Consider the following 27118-nt stretch of genomic DNA (forward strand, 5'->3'; position numbering starts at 1 on the left):
GTCACTTCTTTATTCCGAGGACATATAAAAATACTTTCAAGGGGTCCTTTTCTCAATAGTCTTTGTAGTCAATAATATATCTAAAAACATTCTTTAAATATTTTATTATGTATTAAACTTTCAACACTGCAATCTAGTTTAATAATGGTATGATATGACTGTTATGCTCTGCTCTACATTTACAGTCTAATTACAAGCTCAGAATTGCATTTGAGATACAATGTTTTCTGGCTGAATATCCTCCTCCACCTTGTTGTAACACCTTTTTATTTGTATTCCAGAATTTCTATACTTAATGGGTATGTTTTAACCAGCTTTGTGCTGATTATATAGATTTTAATTTCCTAACTTTCCCCTTAAGGCTATTTCTGGTTTCCGTGTTATTAAAAAATGAAGTTTGCTGTGAAATTATTGCCTTATGGTATGATCCCCACGGGAGGATGCCAAGTTTAATTACATTATGGTCATTGCTACCTAGTGGCTGAACCACACTTATTCCCACAATCAAGCATTTATGTTAAAAGTCATGTTTTTTCCCCCAAGAGCAATTTCTTTCCTTGAGTCTTCCAGAGTTAGTACTAGGAATGAGCAGTAAGTTATTTACTGTACATGTATACCTGGAAGAATTAATTATTTAGGCTGCAATTATACACTGATCTTACTTGAGAATAAATGCGACTGAACTCAGGGTTTGCTTTTGATCAGATGGTTGCCCTGTTAGTGAATAAGAGAATTAGGAAATGGGAGTATCTATAATGTTATGAAGAAACTGGTAAACTAGAGCAGATTCATGCAAGCAAAGATTAGCCCTTGCCACACGGAAAGCTCAAAGATAGACATGCCATGTTGCAAAGTGGTCAGATGGCTCTTGTGTGTGGCCAAATCCCATAATGAGCCATCAGCAAGATGGAAAATTCCTACTTGCCATATTATGGGCTGAGAAACTGAAATTGCCATGTCACAGTGAAATTTGATAAACTGCTTTGCCTCCTAGCTAATTTTAATGTGCTTTTGGCTCTGTTAGTTGCAGTTGCAGTTTGACTCACACAGGCCCAAATTTGCCTTCAGCTCACATTGGCACATACACAAGCTCAACTCCACTAATGTTCACTATTGTTACTTAAAACTGATATAGTGTTCTTAATATGAATTATAATCTATACATCATCACTCATAATCCTGGATTCAATTGGTGAGGAAAATATTTGAACTTTTTAAACTCTCCATTAACACTTTACAATGAAACATACTTCTGCGCAAGCATTGACCAAGCTGCTCTGTGCCATTATCAGAATGAATTGCAGAATCAACAGACTTCATTTATACCTCTTTAGCATGTATTGGTAATTTCATATTACTAGGATTATAATACTTTAATCAGTACTTCATTTCTTGTGCTTAGAATATCTAGAAAATTTATATTTTCCTGACCTTAGAAAACAGAAATGGATACTTCATCACATATAATCATTGTATAATATATGGTAACTGGCATTCAAGACTAACGAGTGAGTACTGGTAGAAATAGAGTAACTTGTTAATTTGTGGCACACAATCTAAAAAAAGAAACACAAATATCAAAGCAGTCTTTGATTTTAAAGGAACTCGCAGAGTGCACTTAGTTTTCTATGACCTCTTCTTTAAAGTTCTGTTTTTAAAAACCAACAACATAAATTTAGCTCCTTGTCATTCTCAGTGAAACAATAACAAGACAGTTCCATATGTGTAAGCATAGAGCTATCCAACCAAATACAGAAACAGAGCTTGGATTTTGACTAACACAAGGGGCAGACACAAGTGAAGAGTGCAGAACCTTCCTACACACCTGTGTTTGAGCTTCTTGCCCCAAATGCTGTATTTCTAAACTGAGCTCCAACACTTCACATGACACCAGCTGGCTGAAAGATTGTAGAAAGTAGTAAGTGGCAGGTGTGGTGAGAAAAATGCCAGTTCAATAAACTTAGCAAAATATTGCTGAGTTAGCCCAAATGGCCAAATTAACATGGGTTCTAAAGGATAAGCCAACTGAAGACTTTTGGAAAGATTGGAAACCTTTGAGCAATAAGAAATCTACCAATGTAATAATTTGTGGTTATGGTTTTTAGTATTTCCAGTAGGATTATTCAGTTGGCTCTGTAATGGTAGAATAATATTTTTTAAAAATTATTTTCATTAGTTAGGACTGGGGGAATCATAGCCCTACTGCATATTAGTTATGTCTTTCCCCACTTTTCTTTCTGTCTTTATTTTCTGAATATATATTACTTTGCTTGTAAATTAGATTGTTTGTCTTAAAAAGTACACACACACACACACATGTATAGGAGAATATAAATATAGCAAAAAGGAGAACAAAACAAAAACTCAGGTACTCAGATTTTAGCAATATCACCATTTCAGTGAGCAAGTGAAATTAAGCACCCGTTTAAACCCCCCACCCTCACATCCCCAGTGTTCAGCTGCTTACTGGAATTGTAAATTCTTTTAGGGAAACAGTATAGAACTTGTTCCCTGACTTGGTTGTGGCAAGCAAAATATATTTATTTGATGGGAACCAGAGGTTAATTTTATGCACATAAGATCTTATGTGCTAAACCAATTATTCATTTTCTTTTCTCTGAACTGCATAATATTTTTGTCTAGATTTTAAAGAGACAATTGAAGGCTATACTAAAAGGAGCATTATAGATTTTTTTTAGACCTTATCCATCATAGTTAATGAAGACATGGTAATTCCAATTACAGTAATGATTAATACAGTTCAAATTGCTACAGTGTATGCAGCTGACTTTAGTTTTGACAGCTGGAAACATTATTGTACGCAAGTATTGCTACTGAATACCCAGGACTTTATCATGACTGGCTTGTATGGCACCACAATTATGCTAGGCTAGGAAATGCAAACATGCCGGGTTGGGGACACTTATTATTACACAGCTTTTCAAAGACACCATGGTGCTTCTTCTGACTCTGGCTTCTACCTTCCACACACCTGCCTCCATAGCATTCCTCTTGCCCTAATCTTTCTCAGCATGCCTTTTCAATCTGTACTTCTTTTTAGTACAATAACATAATCATAATGGCAATTCTTTAAGAAAAAATGAATAAATAAATGAAAAGAAAGTGAAAAAACAATAAAAACAACTTGCTTGGGAATAGAGAGGGGGAGGTGAGAGAGGAGCAGACTCACACCCACTTGCACTGCCTGCATATCAGATCTGTTTCAGAAGGACTGGTTTTGCCCATTAATGAAAAGGAGCACTCCAGCAGTGGATGGCAACAGATCAACTACTGGACAGACACAGCATCATGTGATAAGGTACATCCACACGATTGCTATCTTGCTCCAATTCCATTTTTCAAGCCTTGTGTGATAATTTTCATAGACTGGGATGGGCAACTGTCAAGGATTATGAAGTCACACTGGGACCCTGGAGGAGCTGTACAGTTGGCCCTTCTTATACACGATTTTTATACATGGGTTCAAGCATACACGGTTTGAAAATGTTCAAAAAAGTATAAATTTCAAATATCAAACATTGACTTTCCATTTTTTTTATAAGGGACACCATTTTGTTGTGTCATTATATTTAATGGGACTTGAGCATACACGGATTTTGTTATACACGGGGGATCTTGGAACCAAACTCCAGCGTATAACAAGGGTCCACTGTACTTCCCATTTTGTCCTTTCATCATCCCCAATTGTGGGGAGGGGAGGGCTTACAAAATATGTTACCCCACTCAGTGGCCCCAGAGGATTTGTAGGATACTATTCACCATTTGGAAACAAATCAAAAGCACTGTAATCCCATCTTTTGTTTTGGGGGTTGGGGATCCTTGTGGGGAAGAGGTTGGGGATCCTTGTGGGCCTCAAAAATGCAACCCACCTTCTTTGACCCAGCTTTTCCCATTTGGGGTCTCCCTGGATGTCTTGGCTCACCACCTTCATCAGCCCTAGCCACTGCCAGCATTGTCAGGGAAAGTGGGAACTGTCGCCCAAAACAGCTGAAGGGACCTTGGGCCGAAACAGACATCCCTAAAGGGGCGGCATCACGCTGCCCCTTTGAATGTCGGATCAGGGTTATGGCAACTGCATGTTGTGGCCCCGAGCTAGTATTTTCTGCCCCCCACAAAAGCGACAAAATGCTGCTCCTTTTTGGAATTAAAAAAGGGCACCTTTGCCGACACAACTTTTTGGTGGCATAGTGCGTGTAAATGCTGTGCTGCCGAAATGCCACGAAGCTGTTGCATGTGTGATCAGCCATGTGGCTTCCTGGCAGTGTGGGGGGCAACCTCAGAGAGTACAGTGTCCAAACACCACACTCAGACCAAGCACTTACAAAAGGCCCTTTTAGAATCATAGAATCATAGAGTTGGAAGAGACCACAAGGGCCATGCAGTCCAACCACCTGCCATTTAGGAAATCACAATCAAAGCATCCCCAACAGATGGCCATTCAGCTTCTGTTTAAAGACCTTCAAGGAAGGAGACTCCACTACACTCTGAGGGAGTTTGTTCCACTATCAAACAGCCTTTACTGTCAGAAAGTTCCTCCTAATGTTGAGGTGGAATCTCTTTTCCTGTAGCTTGCATCCATTGTTCCAGGTCCACTTTAATTGAAAGCATAGATGACCTCGGAAATCCAAACTCTGGAAAATTTAGCCATTTATGTAACATTTATTTGAAAGGAAGGTGTTGCATCATGAGTGGGTAGCCTTCTAACCGGCAGACTATGCTGCAAAAACCAGTCCTCCCACTTCCCCTCTGTTAGCCATTTGAATTGTCCTTGGATATGTTTGTTTATCAGGCATAATTTTGTGATGTTTCATAGAAACCTTTTTAACAAACTTTTTTTTGCATAATCTCTTGGGTGGTTTATATTTGAAATATAAGACTTGTTTATACACACACTTAAGAAAAGAGCTTAGGTTTATGAGAAAGAAACTGCTCAAAACTGTACCAATACTAATTGCCTCTTTCCAAGTTCATATCACTGATCCAGATTAGATGTAAATTCACACCAAAGAAGCTATACAAGTTAAATTAGTGTGAATTTTAATCACCTAAGAGATTTTCCCCCTTGTGTGTGTAGTCCAGGGGTAGGCAACCTGCGGCCCGCGGGCCGGATGCGGCCCAGCAAGGCCTTGGGACCGGCCCCAGCCCAGTCCTGCCGCCGATTGCCGCCGGGGACTTTGGCGTCTCGCGCGAGGGGCATGGTGGGGCAATTGTCTATAGAAGCCTCAGAAACATGCATTTATCTTAACATTTTTTAAACAAATCAGTAAATTTTTTCGCGTGTCCTCCATTTTTTATTTAAAAAGTGCCCTCCATTTGAAAATTTTGTTCTACATTTGTCCCGGTTTATTTATTTATTTAATGTTTAAAAATTATTTAATTATTTAATTTTTGGCTTCAGCCCCCCCAGTTGTCTGAGGGACAGCAACCTGGCCCCTGGCTCAAAAGGGTTGCCTACTCCTGGTGTAGTCTGTCGACTTATGGGAACCCCATGAATTTCATAGGGTTTTCTTAGGCAAGGAATATTCAGAGGTGGTTTTGCCATCTCTGTCTAGAGAATCTTTAATGTTTTACATGCAGTAAGTTGGAAAGGCAAGCAGGCAGGAAACTTTAAAAACCCAAATGCTATCCATTAACTTAGGTTAAAAGTAAATTAAGGCTGAAAATCCTGTGTTGATCTCCTTTGTAGCCCAGTACTTAAAAATAAAACTTAATAACACTTGTCACTATACTTATCACAAGCCATAATACCAGAAAAAGAAACTCTAGCTCTGGAGAGTGATATAAGCTACAGTGAGAAATGGCAGAGGTGATGCTCAGCTATTACACTTGGGAAGCATAACAGAGTTGGCTAGTTATGCTTCAGTTCTTAAATAAAGCTTGTATTCCACCCTCTAGTAGTGAAAACATTCAGGGGTAGCTGTGTTGGCCATTTAACAAATACACACAAATATCCATCAGTGATATCTTTATTGGCCAACTGAAATACACAATATACTTGTCGCATGCTTTTGAAGCTCCATGAGCTTCTTCATCAGGCAAGATATTACAAACCAAACAGAAGGGGAAAAAACAATTGGAGATGTTAGATGCCTGCATGTTGTTTCAGTCCTTACTAAAGATGTTATGATGAGGAGAGTATCTTTTGCAGGCAGGGCAAATGTGCTTTCTTTCAGATATCTGAAGCACAAAGCACACAATCACCGTTTTGGCTATTGTGGGACATAGTTAAAAATGTGCTGGCAGGAAGCACACTAAAGTGCACAACACGTAGATGAAGAAAAGACATTTCCACATGATTACATCAAGTACAAGGAACCATAGAGGGAAAAGCAAACACATCTGTGCTTAGCACTATGATAGCTAGCACATTATAAATACCCAAGAAAGTAAATTCAGAAACCTGATCTTCTTAGATCAGATAAACCTCTGCATTGTCATAACAAACTTCCCTAATGCTAAAACTACAAAATTTCTGGAGTAATAGGATAACCAAAACGTGGTTTATTTGAAAAAGGAAGAAATCACCACTCCCCTTTCTGAATTTATCAACTATATATATCTTGCATTATCGTCAAGTCATGCAAGCCAGCTTTCCATATGCATAAGAAGCAATGTCGTCACCAGCCCTCCTGATAAGCCAGTCCATCATACTGTGCTTCTTTCCCAACTATCATCAAGCAACTGCTCCATCTGCATGTAGAAGAGGTAGAGATAGGAGACAGGGCCAGATGAGACAGCAAACATTTTCAGCTATTTCTCTCCTTGAGCTGTTTCCATTTCAGCTGGTTGTGATAAATAGGCCAACAATGTCCTGCTGTATAAAGCCTTTACAGCTGCATGGTAGCTGGTTATTGTATGAAAGAACTAGTGTCTGATTTTTTCATGTTTTAATTCTCCATTCCATTCTCCTGTGGCATAAAAATAATGCAGATTTTGTCCTAAAGTTTACAATCTAAAAAATATACATTAGCCTGGAAGCAGAAACCGTCTTTTTTAAAATTGATTTTGATACACTATGGGAAGGTTGGCTGAACAGTGGAGTCCACGTTATTTAAATAAATAGCTACTAGAAAGTATTCCTACAGGGGATGTGGTGGGCAAAGAAATGTTGTGGGCAACAGCTAGCCACATGTTTCTTAGAAGCATATTATTTTTCTCATTTAACATTTTTCTCTTTTCTCTTTTCCTCTTTTCTCATCTTTTCACTTTCAGAAGCTCTAATTTTATTTCAGGAAGAGTTCTGTCTCTTATTTCTTGTTCAGTACAATGAAGGCACCTCAAGGATATTATAACACTGCAGCTTGCCTGTGCCAATAATTTCTTTTACTTTATTTTGCTTAATATAGGATAATAACTCCAGAGAGCATATATAGTTAGGATCTGTATTCCAAGCACAAAATTTCCTTTGGAAAGAAAGACATGTGGATCATCAGATCTGAAGAAAGATCATGAGATTAGAAGAATGGGGAAAGGCTAACATTCTTCTTATGCATGTAGAAGGCAAGGCAGAATAGGATAAGCCCTTGGTGAAATATGATACTTCAAATAACATACACATGGATAACATGCAGTTGGTAATTGCTATCTACACAGACTCAAACAAGAGATGTCAGAAAATATCACGTTGCCACCAAAAGTTACAGCATCATATTGACACCCTCTCACTTCTCCCTGTAACAGCCACTTATGGAAACCTATGACATCCTTTCATGTGTTTCCATTTCCTCAAGTCATATCATTGGCTGGTGCTGGGGTAGAAGTAGAAGGGAGGCTAGAAAACACCTGACATGATTGTTGTCCTATGACATGTTCAGTTTAGTTATCAGATAACAGGAATGAAATTCATAATTTCAAACAGAATTCAAACTGTTGTACAGCAGAAATTTATGGCATTAATAAATTACAGTACATACACAAAAGACATTGTGTATGTAAATGGGATATAAATATAGTAGAGATATTAATATTTGACTATTTTCTTCTCACAAATAAGGATGCATAGTTCTTCAAAGTTCCTCCCTAATATTTCTGAATAGTTTCCACCCAGCATTTCCACATCCTGAAGTATTTCAGGTATTATCCTGTACAGAAATATATGTTAGAGTGTTTGAATGAAAATCATGTTTTTGTGCAATTTTTTTGTAACAAAACACATTGGCTGGAATGCATGCCAGTTATGAATGCATAACCTAGTATTACACTGATTTGTATTAATTAATTAATGTGTTAACTGATTTGTATTCACGGCCGTGGCAATACTATAGGAAATATGTAAGGATTGTAAACATCTCCCAGCCCTGAGTTAACAGGCAGCAGCAGCTGTGAGCAACAGAAGTCTGTTCTTCTGCCAGTCAGGATACAGTGGACTGACATTTTTGCCTTCTCCCCCCAGCAATATCTAGTGTGACAATCTGAAAGAGCATCCCTATCACAATTCCTCTTCACATTAGAGACTGCTGGCAGGATTGGGGTGGGAACATCAGTCTGTTGCATCCCAATAAACAGGAAAACATACTTCTGCTTCTCAGCCATTGTTTTCTAGATACCCATGGTTTTTAATCTAAGACTACTGTTCTTTTTATGAAAAATAGCAATTTTGCACAAAAGTAGCAATCTGCAAGCAATGCTTTTGGGCAAAAAGGTGTTGTTGTTTTTTAAGTGTTCAAAACCCACTATGATTTTCATGCAAAAATCTAATGTGTATTTCTGTGCAGAATAATTTCCACAAACACTTCAGAATAGAGGAATACCAGGATAAAACTGTAGAAAATTCCTGCCACTGTATATTTCTTCCTAGTTGGGTTTTCTAAGTGTCAAGAAGCCTTTTTTTTTTTTGGACTAAGTAATGAATAATATATATTTGTTCTATACTTTGATATACTTTATTCTGTGGCTGTCACTTGCCTAGCGTATACTTCATTTCTATACTGGCAAGGTTGGAAAACGCGAAGTTGAATTTGAGTAAAATGAAGGGAACCAGCCAAACCTTTGAAACTACATTGTAGCACAAATGAGACCTTCAAGGCTCTGTAGCTACCTTAGCATGATTGGCAGAAATTAATTTATTCCATGGTTTTATTCTAGTGCTATGTTCTGCTAGTAAGGTCCTATTGCTGATAAAGCATGGATATTGCTAATAATAGATTACAATGGTTATGTGGGAGGAGATAAAAGTGACATTGCCCATGCTGGAATGTCCTCACTTTCAAGGACTGACAATTCTGTCATGCAAAGACATATACACTGTGGTACCTTCTACTATTATTTATTTATTTTATTCATTTATATCCCACCTTTTCTCCACTAATGGTACTTGAGATGGCTTGCAACATGTTAAAAACAATAAATATTAAAACTATACAAAAACATGAATAAAAGTAGAAATAGAGTATGCAAGTTTAAAAGATGATTGAACAATTTATAAAGTTAAAACCATTGAATGTCATTAAAAGATTATACAGTCGGCCCTTCTTATACACAGATTTTTTTATACACGGATTCAAGCATCCGTGGTTTGAAAATGTTCAAAAAAAGTATAAATTTCAAATATCAAACCTTGATTTTCCATTTTATGCCATTATATTTAATGGGACGAGCATCCACGGATTTTTTTTATCCACGGGGGATATTGGAACCAAACCCCAGCGTATAACAAGGGTTCACTGTATATCTTTTCCCACTCTGATATTGCTAGAGATTGATCTGCATTGCACTTTTAATGGGAAATAAACCCCACCTTCTTCCAGCAGAGCTCTATTTCTTAAGCCCTGCATAAGGAATAGAGCAATGAAGACAGGAAGAATTAATTCATCATTAGACCTCAATGCCAGCTTCCCATTTGGCTGTATCAGTGAGAGTATGTTGGGTTTCTGTCCCCTCTTTCCCCTAAAGAATGTCCTGCTCTAAGAGCCTTATTGCACAGGAAAAGAAAGTGGAAATGGAGTTTGAGAGGTGCAGCTTTCTTCATGTCTTAATGCATGATGTCATAGCATTTCAGTCCTCTTCTTGTGGCAGATGGCTGTAAAAGTGTGTCTTTTGTTGAAGGGGTTTTTACAGCTAGATAAAAGATATGCTTTTACAACTATCTGCTGAGGGAAAAGAACTGAAGTGCTATGACATCATGTTGTAAGGAATGGAGAAAGCCAATACTCTCAGGCTCCATTTCTGCTTTCTTTTCTTGTGCGATAAGGCTCTTAGACTGAAGGTTACCTAACAATTGAGAATACCATTTCTATTCACAGTAAGGCTACTACATAACTTAATATCATTAAAACTGCAAATCAGCTTCTGAATTTTATTCCATGCTAAAGGAGACAGATCAAGTTGTTAAAAAAAATTCTATTTGATTAAATAAGAAATAAAATGTATGTTTAAATGAAAAACAAATGGCAACAAGATCCCATGGATCACATAACCCCTTTTCCTAATTACATTAAATAGTGAACATTGGTTTAATGGAAATATATGGTATTTTTCAAAGACCAAATAGGAAAAATATGAGAAGGTCTTTGGGGAAATATATACATATACTGTTGAATAAGTGACTTCAGCATTCTTTGACTCTCTCTCTCTCTCTCTCTCTCTATATATATATATATATATATATATTCTTTCAATTAAAGGACAAAATAAACAGGCCCGTAGCTAGGCCTTTAGGGGCCCTGGGGCAGAAAGTACATTTGGGGCCCCTATATTTTTTAATGTCTCGAGTCCTACCATGAGCCACGGGCACCATCTTGGCACACCACCATTTACATGGGTTGCATGGCGATGACGTGGTTCATGCGACATGTCCAAATGGTGCGGCACACGAGGGACGTCATAGTGCCGCTCCAGGGTGCTTATAGGGCCTAAGTTGCAGTGGACAAAGGAGCCACATATTGTGGCTCCTTTGGGGTAGGGTTGTTATAATTCACAACCACCAAACAGGGACAAAATATAGAAAAAATGTAGGGCATTCAAGAAAAATGGAGGACATAACCAGCTAAAAGCCAAAACCATTATTAATTTAAAAACATTAATATAAATGCTTACATTATAGAAATCTTGTTACACCTCTGAGATTAAATATATCTGAGGAAGCATACTTTAGGAAAGCTCATGCTGGCAACTTCTTTCTTTCAGTTAATAATAATAGAATTCAAAGACATAGACATTTTGGAGCACCTCTGAGACTAAATGCATCTGAGGAAGTGTGGCAGGAAGCAGCAGTGGAGGAGAACCAAGATTTGATCCCTTATTTGGGCATAAAAAGCCCACTGGGCTTGTCACAGCCTTAAAAGAAAGTGAAGGCAAATCCCCTCTGAACAAATATTCCAAGAAAACCTTTGGGCAAGTCACACACTCTCAGCCTCAGAGGATGGCAAAGTCAAACCCTCTCTGAACCAACCTCCCAAGAAAACCCTCTTGAAGGCACACACTCATACACTTGCACACACCCAAGTCACCAAAGGCAAACTCTCTGAACAAACCAAGAAAACCCACTAGACAAGTAAGTCACACACTCTCAGCCTCAGGGAAACACTGGCAAAGGCAAATACTCTGAACAAACCAGGATGTTTTGAAATCCCTCATGGGCAGAAATGTAGGACGTGTCCTGGATAAAGGATGCTGTCTGGTCACCCTGGTAAAATGGAGGATGTTTTGAGATTGCTCCTGGGCAGAGCTGAAATGTAAGCCTTATCCTGGATAAAGGAGGACATGTGGCCATCCAACCAAAAATGGAAGACATTTTGACAATCCTCCTGGCCAGAAGGTTGAAACATAGGACACGTCCTAGAAAAGGAGGACATCTGGTCATCTTACAAAAAATAGAGGACTTTTTGAAATTCCTTCTGGGCAGAAGTCTGAAATGTAGGATGTGTCCTATAAAAGGAGGCCAGAAAAGAGTTAAGCCTTGAGCTCTGGGCCCCACAATGTACTCTAACTCCCAGGATTCCATAGCCTTGAGCCAGAAAAAGAGTTAAAGCGCTGCCAAACCGGTTATTTCTCCAGTATGGATGCAGCCCAATGCAGCCCTCACAAATTGGCGCCACTCCTCCCGTCCCTCCCTCTCCTCCTCCTCAGCTCCTTTTTGCCGGCCTGGCACCTCCTCCTCAGGCCCCCCCCCACATGGCCACCAGTCCTGACTTCTCTGTTCCTGGGAAAGGGAGGCTGGGCTAAGGAGGGAAAGAGAGAGAGACATTTGCGAGGTGAGGGAAGGCGGCACGGGGCCCCCCTTTGGCTGGGGGCCCCAGGGCGGTGCCCCGCCTGCCCCACGGTAGCTACGGCCCTGAAAATAAACCCTTTTCAGCCTTCCTCATCTTACAACACTCCAGATGTTTTGGACTATAATTCACATAATCCTCAGCCAGCATGATCATTAGGCTGATGGAAGTTGTAGTCCAACACAACTGACAGGTACTAGGGCCACATTTATCCAGGAACAGATTCAGGAGCTATTTCCTCTAATTTCAAATTTGAAAAATGGTGGATACGGTGACAAGAATGGTTAAAAAATGCTACTAGGTTTAGCCCTTCAAAAATCATACTGCAACTTAGTAGAGCTTTGAGTGAATTATAAGGAAAGGGTCAGAGTCATTTGCCAATGAAGACATTTGTTGAATACAAATTATTTACCAAATGAGAATTTATCATACTGTATACATAGCCACTAGATAAGCTGTCTGTCTGAGCAAATGTACCCACAGCTGCATGGGAACTGTTCATTCATGGCTCCCTTGGGTGGTGACAGGGTAGAAAAGACTGCCATGGTTGGTTTCACCCAGATGGCTCCATTCACAATAACCATACCACAACCACACAGAATCACACTGCAGATAAATACATCTCATAACACTGCAGGCCTCTCTGTTCTCTTGACAAGTAGGGTTTCTAGATATCAGGGCTTCAACCCTCTTCTACAGTCCTTAGGTTGGTTGTGGGGAGGAATGTCAAGTCCATGAATGTGTGTGTATTCCTCATTTGTTAGACTTGATTTTTTTATTTGAATGGTACATTCTGTGAAACTGTGGTAGCGGTTTAATACATTGTGCTTAATGGCATCACCAAGGACCACAGGGATTTGTCCCAAGGTCTCAGGTTTTGGTGCTGAAATCTCAGTGCATGGAAATGATTAACCTGACAACCCTACCACTAAGTGGTATGGAAATACAGTATTTACCTTCTCTGCTTCCTGTACTCTGATCAGCTACAGAAGTGTGATCAGTTCTCTTAAGATATTGACAAGAAGATACAAATGTCCAAGAAAAGCTTGTAGGCACACCCACAGATACTTACAACTTGAAAGATGGTCACCTATTTTCACCTCACAGGGGATCTCCTTATGTTGTCAGCAGGGGATCTATTTATGTGGCCAATCTTATGCTTGCTTACTCAGAAGTAAGTTCAATGGACTTTATCCTTTAATAAGTATGCTTAAAAGTACAGCCATTATCATTCAGAGTGATATTAAAGCAGTGTCTAGTGACATCTAAGAATAACATTTCCCCCCTATATTTTACTTGGAGAATGCAAAGCAACCTTCACAATAGTCACAAATATGACTGGGATGTGTAATGGAGCTTCCTTAAAAATGAACTACTTTAAAGGAATCCTTTAGATCAATTTTTAAAAAATATTTAAGGACAGCCATTTGGTTGGTGATGATCATGCTTTTTCATCAGCATGCTGACAAAACATATAGAAGAAGCAATACAGTTATGTATCTTGTTACCTGAGTGTTTTGTGCATAACATTGCCTGTACTGACTTCTGATGCTAGATCACAGGATAAGATTAGCAGACTTCACACACATGCACATGTGCATGCACACAAATGTGCACGCACACACACACAAATGTGCACGCGCACACACACATTTCCTTCATTTAATTACATTTTGACAATTGATTTTGCTGTTTTTGAAAAGGTCTCTATTTACAAAATGTCTCTACTTACATGAACACTGCCAGAAGAGTTTTAAAACACTTTTAAAATTGTTAAGCGCTCAAAAAGTACACACAACACAAACTGAAACTCGAATTATCTGGCACTGTGTGTGGGATGCAGCTCTAATTCATACAGTGCATGGAAAGGAAGCTGGCAGCCTTCATCATACTACACACATCTCCATAATAACAGGGTATGAGGCATACAATTTCAAGGAACACCCACAATGAAAACTATACTTTCCAAGTAGAGACTTGTTTTGGAGCAAATTCAGTTAATTGGCACCATGGGATTCCTCTTGAGGAAACACAGAACATTAAACCTACACATGTGTGTGTAAAATGATAAAGTATCATCTTCGTTCTCCTCTAGGTTCCTCTAACCTAGGATACTGGGCCCAAAATCAACAGAGACTGAAATGTCTTTAGTGTAAACAGACCGCCCGGATGTTATTGCAGTGTTCCACAACCGCCAACATAGGTTAGAGTTATCTTCTTCAGATCTATAAGTCTCTATAGCACTTGGGTGTATTCTATTGATGGTTAACAGTATCACATTTTTCAGCTTATTCCTGCTTAATTGGGATCAGATATGGAAACTATTTCCTTACTAACTTATAAAAATAAGTGATTAGTGAGTCAAGTACTCCCTCCAAAGTATACTAGCTATGCTCAGAAATCTGCAATACGTAGTTGCATTAAGTTTTTAAAGCGGTAATTGTGACAATTTATACAAACTTGCATAGTTATTAGTGAACAGAATGTGAATAATACCAAAGCCAAGAGAAGAATGCCTATTTACTTCTAATTTACTAGCAATTGTGAATCCTAATTACCACTAACATCTCTGCTCAATATGACATTCTCTACTAAATAGATTAGGCTTGACGTACATGAGCAAAGAAAAGTGGAACACTGTGGCCAGATTAGAGCAGACTTGACCTAAATTTGGTCCAACATTTCTTCTCCCAAAATTATTTACTTATAATGTACATTTATATTCCACCTTATACAAAAATATTTTAAGGTGATTTTCAAACCATGAAACAAGCAGGCAAAAAGAAAATGGGAGAAAAAAAATACAAAAATTCACTGAGATAATGGCAAAGCAGAAACAACTGGTAATGACGCAAGCATGGCATGAGACTATATAGCTCTCCCTCACTGTTTATCCAGTAAGCAGGATTCAGAAGCATACTGTCTCTCCACCTGGAGATTGCAGGTCGAGACTGATCTATTTAACCTGCACAAATTAGTCTAATCCCTTTTTAAAGCCATCTAAGCCATTACATGTAGATCTGCTGCCACCACTGCTGGCCATGGGACCTTTAGTTTCTAACCTCAGGCCCCTTCCCATCTGCACCACTAAGAGTTTATTACCTACATTCTGGCTCATTATTTCCCACATTAAGAATAGAACCATATGAGATACAAATCAGTACATAAATAGACTAAACTGGAGCACCCCTCAATATGTATTTTTAAGAAATTGTTTTTTTTTCTCATCCTTATTGACAAAGAGAAGTGGTACTTAAACATCTGTAATGCGCTGTTTCCAGAGCTAAGCAGAATAGAATCACAGAATCATAGAGTTGGAAGAGACCACCAGGGCCATCCAGTCCAACCCCCTGCCATGCAGGAAATCCAAATCAAAGCATCCCCGACAGATGGCCATCCAGCCTCTGCTTAAAGACCTCCAAGGTTAAACTCCAAGCAGTTAAAGAAGACAACTGGGCATCTTTTAAACTTATTTTAATTCCATTTTTAGCACCAGGAACTCAAAACAATTCAAACATATAGCCATAAACTGTAACTTCCAGATGTCACCAGTGGAGAATAAAATTAGTACCTGAGTAAAGAAAAAGCATTCCAAAGGCTTTCCAAAGGAAGTCCTGGAAACATTTTGATGTCCTGCATAAGGGTCAGGATCCTGCTAGTGACTTAGGCTTGTACTGTAACATTATTCAGGGAGGTATATTGTACCACCTTGTGCAATGTCACAAGAACAGTCTCCAAGAACACTCAGAGAAGCTGCATGAATAAAAACGGTAACATCAGAAGTAACTGATGCTATTAAGAAAGTGCTGCTGGTTCTACAAAGGCAAAGGTACTTCTGTCTCTGCACATTTGATATATAAAAATAATACACTTTGCTGGAGAGTAAGTCTGGAGTGAACAACCTTTGATCCTCCAGATATTGCTAGACTACAACACCCATAATCCTTTATCCTAGGATATGTTGGATATGAGTGATGGGAGTTGTGATCAGCAGTATCTGGAAGACCAAAGGTTTTCCATCTCTGGACCAAGATAGTAAAAGAAACTTGATCTTAAAGAAGAAGGGGTTCTGATTTTTTTTATACAGAAAACTATTCAGTATGACCACAGTTTCAGTATATTTAACAGAACAACTATGGGGGGGGGGGAATCAACATGAGCTTGCCTCTTTCCACGTGCAGAGGACAAGCAGTTTGTCTATTTCACATGGGTGAGTTTCCTCTTGGAAGTAACAGCTAGGTTACTAGATGGGCGTGGGAGGAAATGCATCAATTATACTCTAATGGGCATGGAAAACAGAAGGGATTGTGCTAATTTTCTATGGTACATATCCATTTCAGGCCCCATGCTCAATTCACTTGGGTTCACTTTATACAGGACAAGTGTTTCATTCACATTTACAATATGTCTACATGGCAAATATAGTACATTTTTAAGTGGAGATGAACACCTGAAGAGAGGTAAGCATGTAGCAGCACATGCTGAGAAGCACTTGTCTCTGGCACAGGTTCATTGCCTATGCCTGTGTTCATATGCCTTTGTGTTACTACTTCTCTCTCTCATAAATGTTACCATATTGAACACTAATATCTCATATAAATAATACCATATTCAACATCAAACAAATGCTACAAGTGTGGGGGAAAACTGAGTTATCAGTTATTTATATTTTTCACACACACACACACACACACATACATGTATGCATCACATCCTATGTTAAGCATTATAAATTGTTTGAAGTCAATTGAAGTGAGGAATCAAATATGCCTAAACATAAGTATTTGTAGGAAGAGAGACAGGGGCTGGTGGCTGGTGGCAAAACTAACCATACATAGTTGAAATGTCTTTGCTTACATTCGTAATTTTACTGTGATTTTGGCAAATTGTGAACTATGGAAATGATTGAAAAAGAATTATACAACAATTCTGTATCTCATCGCCCCACACAAAAGTGAAAACATTCAAGTATGTATAGCTGGCCTCACTGGGGGATTTGAGTAGAGAATGAAACAAAGAAGCAGATGTGGTTCAAGATTTAGGGAAACTTTCTATTAAAATTTAAGCCATTGTGACAAGCAAAAACAATTCATAGCCTGGAGGGGAGCCGAAGGTGGCTGAGGTCAAGGAGTCTAGCTCATATATTCTTAACAGCCTATCTTCAGTATCATTCATTTCCCTGACATATGTTTTCTCTTTCATGGGGGTTCCTTTCATTCTCCTCAGAGGCCTTGTGCTTTTATCATGTTGTTTTCATTAGATTTATTATTAAAACACTACTATCATTTCTTAAACGGTTGATCTCAATACAATATAACCTTGATACAATCACTTTGTTAAGTTTCCATGACACACATTTTCTTTCTGTACTGCTAAGGAGAAGCAGGATAGCTTGTCTTCTATCAAATTCCTTTTGCAGATCTTATAACTCTATACCTTTGTATAATTAAGTTACCAAAACGGCGTATAATAATTAAATATATGCCAAATATAAGCAAAAAGGCATTTAAAATACTGTACTTAAAAGTGCATTTTTCTCCTCTTAAATTTTGTACCATTGTGCTCAGTCTTTAGCCACTAAAATCAGTTACCTGTATGCTATTGATAGTACTACTTAGAGTAGACCCATTGAATCAATGGTATTTACATAAATATTGATTTACCATTTAACAACTGATTCCGTGGTCAACTCTAGTTTCAACTACTAATAGGATTTAGGTCAGTAAAATCTTTATCGATTTTAAACATTCCATACCAATAATAATATAATCTAGAGATACTATACAAACAAACAAGCTTCATTTATATACCGCTTCATACCGCCTAAGCAGTTCACAACTGTAAGCTAATTTGCCCCCAACAATCTGGGTACTCATTTTAGCCACCTTGGAAGGATGCAAGCCTGAGTGGAGCTTGAGCCCTTTTCCTGGTCTTGAACTCGCAACCTTATGGTTTTGAGTGAGTGGCTGCAGTAGAGGCATTTAACCACTGTGCCACCAGGGCTCCTAACCAATACCAATAATGTGAAATATATAAGTTATATAAAAATATATTTGTTGTTGGTGTGTGCAATCAAGTTATTTCCAACTTATGGCAAACCTAAGGTGAACCCATCATGGGATTTTGATGGCAAGATTTGTTTAGAGGAGGTTTGTCATTGCCTTCCCCTGAAGCTAAGAGCATGTGCCCAAGGTCACCGAGTGGGTTTCATGGCTCAGCTGGGAACTGAACCCTGGTCTCCAGAGTCATAATCCAGTGTTCAAACCATTATGCTATGCTGGCTCTCAGACTGACCGTGTAATGACATGTGACAGGTTGATTTTGTATATCTCTCTAGGGCATGGAACAGACCGCCCCAAAAGGGCAGCCTGCCGGTGCCTGGATTTCCACCGGAGGGAAGCCTCAGCTGCCAAACAGTGAGGCTTCTCACAGGCAGAAAAAGAACCTGCAAAAGGTGGGTTCTTTTTGCATCATGCTTGCGACGCCCAATTGCGCAAATGGCATATTCATGACATCACAAGTGCGACACGACGTGCGGACGCTATGCGCCCTACACGTTGTAATGGCGGTGCCCGTGTAGACAGGGCGCCGCCATTTTGACACCGCCAGTACATACTAGGATTAGGGAGAGTCTGCATGGTGCGTGCTCCCTAACCCTAGTACCGCCGCCGCCACGCCACATTTTGCTTGTCTGTCCTAGATTAATTTTTTCCACTTAGATACATGCCACACTGAAATTTCATCTTGTGGATATAAAGCACAATTAACATACCAGTTTTGTACATTCCTACTGAATTCAGTTCTGCTTATTCCCAGATAAGTGTCTATAGGAATCCAGGCTAAAACACATTGCCATGCATGGTATTAGCACGAACCTCACTAGAGTTATCTGGAGACATTTATTTGAGATGAGTCTTCCCACAAAATGCCCAAACTCTACTTTAAAATCCCATGGATTTAAGAAAGCATTTGAAGAACTGATGTGTGCTATACAAAAAGCAGACTAAAACACATAACAGACCAAGTCATTTCGCTCTTAAGTAGGTCTGAAACAAAACTCCAAAACTGTTTCAGAAACTAGAAACAGTTGGGAAATTTGGTACTTAAGCTATTTTAAGGTTAATCCAGGTAGTCACACAGAAAATTAGTTATCTATTTCTGGATGACAAATCAATAGCTAAGGCCAGATTCACTGAACAAAACTACTCCTAAATAAGTGTGAACAGACTGAATTCTACTTATTACTCGTGAAGACGTTAGCTGAAGTTGTGATCAATATATATTTATAGTTATTCAATTTTTAAAGTTTTTAAAAGTTATATCCCTTCCAAACCTGTGGATATTAATTCTAGCTGCCTCCAAATGGATAAAAACCAAACAAACCCCAGAACCTGGAAGTCCTGTGTGTTGCACTTATACAATATAAGAATAAATCTCTTCCATGGAACCCATCTATAAAGATCTATCACCTATACTGGAATCACAAGTAAGCCTTCCAATTTATTTTGAAGACCCACATGGCATTTACTTCATCATGAAGTATTTTCTGGGAGCTTCCAGTATTCCCAAGGAGTTTTCTTTCCCATTCCTGAGGTCCGTTTAACTCAGTATTTTCTGAAATGAAATATACTTGCCTTGTGTGTTTCTTCATTCTCCAAACTAGCTAAAATGGCTGCCACCAGTAAAAACAAGTATTTCCAGCACATGGATTCAACAGAGATTAAGTGAAGGAAAGAGGAAGGCTAGTACTAAAAAAAAATGACCCTAATGCTTCACTAGTGTAACATTATTAAAAACCTTCTCCCACATTCTTGCACAGTATATTAACCCCACTGGTGGGGCACTAGTGGGACATAGAGAATATGGATAATTTGGATTCTTTGCTCCCAGATTAGACCTATACATAACCTGATGATCTGAGAGGAACAGTACCAAATGTGAAACAAATCCATATGAATGTGAATTAACTGGAATTGCTAAAGGAGAGGTTGTACCAATAGTAACCACAAGACACATGTATTTAAACCTACTTTGTTTCAAATGGTTAGCCCAGTTTTTAATTTTCTTGGGCAAGGTGCTCATGAAAAAATATAGGCTCTATGGAGTTAACAATTCAGAATGTACATCATTGCCTTACATTCTCTTTAATATTGTACTTAAAATTTGATTAAATTTTGATTAAATTTCTCATTCTTCAAAGTACTCCACTGAATGTTAATATATTGAATAACAACAGTGTTACATACTGCTCAATTTCTTGTTTAGCACCATGAAATCCTTTCATTCAGTAAAAGTTTTTAGTAAAATTGTTTATGTCTCAGAGGTGAATGTTCTAATTATTCTGCATATAAAATTAGTCCCTCTTCCTCAGTAGTTTATCTTGGGACATAAATTCTAAATAAGGAATAAATGTCATGCAAGGCATAAATTTCAAAAGGAAAATAGAGCATCTTATCATACATCAAAAGACCAAGCAAGATTGTCTTCTTAAACCGCTGATGCAGTGAGAGCTCCCCCTTCTGTATTCAACAACCAGAACTTCTGGTAATATTAGCTGTCAAGGAATAACTATCTAGAATAATAAAAATTCTTCCACAGAACTCATCTATAAAGATCTATCACCTTTAGTGAAATGACAAGTGAGCTAGTTTGATTATATATATGTAGTGACAATTAAGCTATAGGCCCAATGCAGAGATAAATGTGGGCATTTTACTCTACAACCTTGCTTTATATTGAATTCACATTGGTTTTTTTTTCCAGCTGATCAACATCTACTTTGGATGACAGCAACTCTAGTCTAAGCTCTCATGGAAAGATTTTTTTACCTGTACCATGACCTGAAACCTGTAAAATTGGAGATGCTGGAAAATCAACCTAGAACTTTAAGCATGCAAAGCCACCGAGCTAAGACTGTTGGGGGGACTGGGCTATCTGAACTGCTTAAATCCCAATTATTTCACAATATCTTAAGCGTGACTACTGTTCATTGGCCTGGAACCATTCATGTCTCTCTTAGGTTATCTGGAATGCTCCTCTTAAAATATTTGCATCCTAGTTTCTTTTTTCTTTTTTACCGTTAACATTAAAGTTTGAAAAATTTTGTGGAAAGTCTAATTTAGAAATAATGTGAAAAAACAAGGAATTGGCTATGGTAAATAAAAGAAATTCCAACCTTTATTCCACTTTGAACAAGTTTGTGTATGTCTAGGAATGGTTCCTTGATTATTTCCCCTTCAGGTGTGAAAATCTTTACATATCCCTCCTTCTCAAGAATGAAGAGTCGCTGTGATCCATCTCCAGAGTGTACTGCTCCAACAGGTTGTCTCAGACCACTTACAACTTCATGAATGCAAAAGCAGTTGTGTTTATGTTTCCTAAAAAAAGGAAGCAATTTTCGTTTGTTTTCAGTTGTGATGGCTATCGATTAGCAAGAAACTTCTGCTATAATAGGCGGCATCTTGCTTCTGCCAGGACAGCTATTCTCAACAGAATAAACAGAAACAATGTTTGGTATTTCAGATTTCAATTTGAAATGCTTCAGATCTGATAGGAAGAGAGATAGACAGAGACAGCAGAGTACCATACCAGGGTGTCACCTGTGGGAGCAGAGCCAAAAGGGCCTGCTCCCAGTTCCTTGCCCTGCATGGCTTTACTTCAGAGTAAAGGCACATGGGGCAGGGGCTGGGGTGTGTGTGTGTGCCATGTCCTCTTTCTCCCTGAGGCACATGGTTTTATTTTGAAATAAAGCTGTGCAGGGCAGGGATACTGGGGTGTCGGGCCCTATTCCTCACTGCCGAAAGCCGTGGTGCACGTCAAGGAGGTGGGGGCACTCACCAGGTGTCACCCCTCTTTAGTGGTGTCACCCAGTGCAGTCTGCACCCCTCCACACCCTGCTAATGACATTACGGGACAGGGGCAGTCTCCATTCCTTTGGTCGTCAGATTGCTAGTGGTTGATTTTTTTTTTTTTACTATGAAAGTTAATAATGGGAATAATTTCTGTTTCTTGGTCTCTTCCCTCACGTATCCAGAAGGATACTGACAATGAAATCCTAAAGAAGTTAACACTGCTCCAGATATGAGCAAAGGCAAAAGCAAACCAACAGAGGTGGATAGAATATACTGAAAAGTTTTGGCTGGAATAACATGGAATTTGGGCACTGAATCTAGGGAAATAAGGAAGTTGCATGAGTTTTCCCCTAAGCATAGTCTGCCTAATGAAGAACTCTCTTTTTCTTTGCTGCTACATCTCCTTCTGAAAAGTTTCTCTGAAGGGTAGGGGATCCTTCATAAAAAACCAAACCTCAATCCATATTGTTTAAGAGAGTCACACTACCCTCCTGGGAGTCCTTTCAGGCACATGTGGCTACAAGTGGATAAAGGGACAGAAAAATTTTCCTCCCATGAAATTTCTTTAAGTTTAGCTAACTACATTAAGATTCACACCAGTGACTTATAAACAAGACATCACAACCTAATTCATATTAAACTCCATTTCAAAATGGGGGTAGGGGTGATGAAAACTGCAAAAAATATGAATACATTTTCAGAAAGACCTCAACAACAATTGTTTCCCCCCCCCCAAATGATGTTAAGAATGCAGTTGTAAACACTTATATGGGAGTAAAATTCACTAAAATCAGTGGAAAGTATTTCTGAATCCCCACATACCGATTATGCTGTCAGTGGCAAACCTAACATTTCACTGAAGAAAATATTGATTAAATTTTCATTATCCTTGGATGATCACTAAATATTGACCACAAAAGAAGTGTTCATGTGAGGTAGAAGCATTTCTTTACTGCTCCAAATTTTAAATACCCTAACTCGTTTTTTAAAACATAAAGATAATGTAGAATGAGAAAGGAAATCAACAACCAGGAAAAATGAAAAAATCACTAACAACAAACCAGAAGGAAAAATCAAATTACCAACAATTATATTTAGATAACATTTAAGGTAAGACATCTGCAATGTATTTGATCCAGCATTAAGTAAATGAATCACTAGTGAAGTATGTATTACATAAGAACTGAACACATTAAAAATAACAGCAGCAAGAGAGAGCAACATCTAGATGACACAGTTGGGGATGACAAGTATAGACTGACTGAATTCACTGAGAAAGGCCCTGTGCAGACCAGCCTTAAAGGCCAGGTTGGAGTCGGAGTCGGGGGATAGCATCCTTATGACACATGCCCTGGATCCACCTGCAGGACAGCATGACATCACGGTGCTCCTCTGGCTCTGCGGACACATGATGCAGTGCCGAAGGAGTGCTGGAAAGGCCCTGGAAAGGCCAGATCGGGGTTGCAGCATGCGGTTGCCATGGCCCGATCTTGCTGTAAAAGGAGTGGCTGGAGGCTGCTTCTTCAGGGCGTCTGCACAGCCCCAAAGCTACAAAGATTTGTTAGATTTTAAAGGCTGAGCAGTAAGTATAAAGATATGAACCTGCTGATATCTTCTCCTTTGCCATATTCTTCCATCTGGTCCAAATAGTTAGAAGCTGGTCCTCGAACTTGCTTTCTTGGGAAATCTGGAAAGCACAACCCACTGTCTTTTCTTGTATAGTAGAAACAAAAGTCATCTGCTGTAGTTTGAAGGAAACCTTGAAAAAGATGGGAAGAAACATTTGGCTTATTGGATAATGGAAACTTAACAAAATTGTCTTTAGAAGCAAGAGCACTGGGAAAAAAATATCATGGTGCCCATCCTGGGCTGAGAGAAAAGCAGGATATAAAACAAACAAACAAACAAACAAACAAACAAACATAAGAGCGAAAAAACAGCAGGTGATGCTGTTAGAAAGAAAAGGCCAAGGTAAGAAAGCTGGAAAGACCGATGGACAGTATATAAGAAACTACAGTACAGGGAAACCAAGACTCTGTGATGATTTAAATAATATATTGCTTTGAGAGCCCCTGTGAGCTCTCTGCTACAAACCTTAGAATTACCTGACAGAAAGAGTCCACAACATATATAACATCCTGAAATCTTTTTGAGGAAAAGTGGTTTGAATATATTTTAATAATGATAATAGAAACAGCAGAAACAACAACTATCTGGAAAATATTGAACTGCTGACAAATATAGAAATGCATTTGAATCAAACTTTTGTTACAAATTATTGTTTCCTCCTTTGATTAGTGACTACATTATTTGCAACAAAAGACAATTTCACTGGTGAACAGATCAAAAGAGACTCTGATTATCATTGGTGCCCCAAACCCCTCTGAATTGGGTTTAACAATAAACCATTAAACTCTCCTAATTTACTCACACACATCTTTTATGTAAACAATTAAAATTGTAATGCACCCAAATTACAAAAATATACAACCAGCCACAGTCAGTGTGGTCTCCTAGAACAACTGACCTATGGAATGCAGTCATACTTCTTCCAGGTTTGCTGATTTTGCAACTTTATTTGTCTTTATATAAATGCTTATAGGTCAGAATGAAGGGAATTAATCTGTCTTGCAAATGGAAGATTCCTACCAGAAATCCTTGAAACATATAATTGGACTGATCTTGATGTATGGAAACTACTGACAAAGACCAACGGTCAAAACAGCTAACAACTGATTTAGAGACTGTTGTTAAGATTTGATAAGGCAACACCAAAATAAGGTTTAACAAAATGTATTTTTAAACAACTGGCATGTTGTCTTTTTAACTGTTTCATTCATAAATATGCTTGTGTGTGTGTATGCACGCGTGTGCATGTGTGAGTAGGTACATAAGCAGAAATCTAATGCTTACTTCTGTTGGACCCAATGTTTTCACCCAGGTAGGTGACAGCTACTAGCTCTTGTCTCCCATCCAATTGCCTAAAAATCCTCTGGAGCAGGTTTTTTGTTCCAAGGAGCACTGCAATGGGCAAGGAGGAGGGGAAAAGAAAGTCTAACCCAAGTTTTTCATTGGATGTGGAACTACACATTGGAACTTGAATTGATGTGATTTTTGTTTTTAATTCAGCAGCCATGATCATCCTTTAGATTTTAGAACTGCCACCATAGCCTAAGACAAAACTAAAAATGTTGTACTAATATAATAATTCATCTAATATAAGATATATCACCACATCTAGTTTTATGGGTGAACACTAAAAATGTATAATTATTTAGTATTATTTATAAATAAATACTACTAAATAAAGGTATAATTTATTTAGTAAGCCATTTAGAATAAATTACTAGGAGGAAATGCCAATAAAACATGTTTCTATGGAACAACTGTTATCATTCTCATGCAACTGTATTAGATTTTCACAGATGCAGCATTGTTCACCCTTTTCCATTCTTGTGCAGAGGATATTTCGAGTTTGGGAACTGATTATTTAAGTTCATAGGAATAAATCCAGTTGCTAGTTTCAGCTAGAGTAGAGCTGGTGAACAATTTCCTGAATGGGATGTCAGCATTTTATATAAATCACATTTAGTGGATCTACTCTGGTACTGACAATTGGATTTAACTTATAGATTGTATGTCACCCTCCCCAACTTCTTCCAAGAAGCATAGTGATGTACACATACATTTGGCTTCCAAATCATTTTAAAATTAGCAGAGCTAGGGCTGAGGTCTGAAGCTACATGGTACACCATCCTTCCTGAAATTAGGGGTCAATCCAGGTCTTGTCAGTGCCTGGATTGGACATTACATGGTAACTCTCTGCATGACACCTTCATGGCAGAAAGGCAAGGAAGCTGCCCTGGGGTCATGCTGAGGCTGCCTAAGGCTGCCCAAAACCAGCCCCAGAATGGGGTCATGGGAGGAGGCACCCTCGGGGCCACGGTGTGTATTCGTAACTGACTGTAGGGGATAGTGGTCATCTCTGTTAATAAGCCGAAGAGCCAGCATTGTCTGAAGATGACTCCAGGGGTCTTGTAGCCAGCATAACTACATGGAATGCTGTTACCTGCCCACCAAAGTGGTACCTATCTACATGCATTTGCATGCTTCCCAACTGCTAGGTTGTTGTTGGAAGCGGGGACTAGTGACGGGAGCTCACTTCGTCATGCTGCACTTGGGCCTCGAACTGCCATCCTTCTGATCTTATAATTGTCAGAATTGGCATGCTAACACTTTCTGGTAGTATTATCAGTCAACTAAGGGGCAAAACAGACTGACAAAGCTGGATTGGAGCTGCATGCTGTGGCCCCAATCTGGCCAAAATTCTGCCAAAATAGAAGTGGCTTTCTACTGCTCCTGTTTGGGGCAGATTGAAGCCACCACATCGGTGCTTCAGCCAGTTTCCAGTCAACTTGGGGCATGTGGCATCTGAAAGTTATGTCCCCAAGTTGCCCCGAAGCTGCCCGGTGTGTAATCACCGGTGTGTCTTCCAGGTGACTTGGGGGGATTGGCACATGTAAACACCATGCCCCCAAGTCACCTGGAAGACACACCAGTGATCACCATGCCCCCAAGCCAGCTTGAAGCCGGCTGAACCTGCAGGTGTGTTCCGGCTCTCAGTCTGCATCCACACTGCAGAAATGATCCAGTTTGACACCACTTTAACTGCTATGGTTCAGTGCTATGGCATCCTGAGATTTGTAGTTTGTTGTGGCACCAGAGCTCTCTGACAGAGAAGCCTAACATCTCACAAAACTACAACTCCCACAGTTCCATAGTATTGAACTATGGTAGTTAAAGTGATGTCAAACTGCATTATTTCTGCAGTGTCGATGCAACCTATGATAAATTCCATCTATAGTCCCTAGGTTGTTGGTTTTTAACCTCTACTTTCATTAGAATGCTGCATATTTCCATATGTACCTTCTACAAGTGTTCCAGATTAGAATATATTTTCTAACTCATAAAAAACACACAGAAGTGTTGCAAACATGTACCGCTTATATCTCCAGGAAATTGTTGGGGGGGGAAAAATAC

The 27118-nt window shown here is 38.9% G+C and overlaps 1 protein-coding gene across 2 annotated transcripts in view; it reads right to left on the reverse strand.

Moving 5' to 3' along the window:
* The window catches only part of LOC121931422 (hedgehog interacting protein), a 111698-nt gene that overhangs the window by 53927 nt on the left and 30653 nt on the right, over positions 1–27118 (reverse strand). For both annotated transcript variants that reach the window (XM_042469162.1, XM_042469163.1), the window contains exons 3-4: positions 23681–23837; positions 21403–21604 (exon numbers count right to left, since the gene is read on the reverse strand). In XM_042469162.1, the coding sequence (XP_042325096.1) occupies positions 21403–21604; positions 23681–23837 (359 nt within the window). The remainder of the gene's footprint in view (positions 1–21402; positions 21605–23680; positions 23838–27118) is intronic.

This window comes from Sceloporus undulatus, chromosome 5 (assembly GCF_019175285.1).
Source record: "Sceloporus undulatus isolate JIND9_A2432 ecotype Alabama chromosome 5, SceUnd_v1.1, whole genome shotgun sequence".
NCBI lineage: Eukaryota > Metazoa > Chordata > Lepidosauria > Squamata > Phrynosomatidae > Sceloporus > Sceloporus undulatus.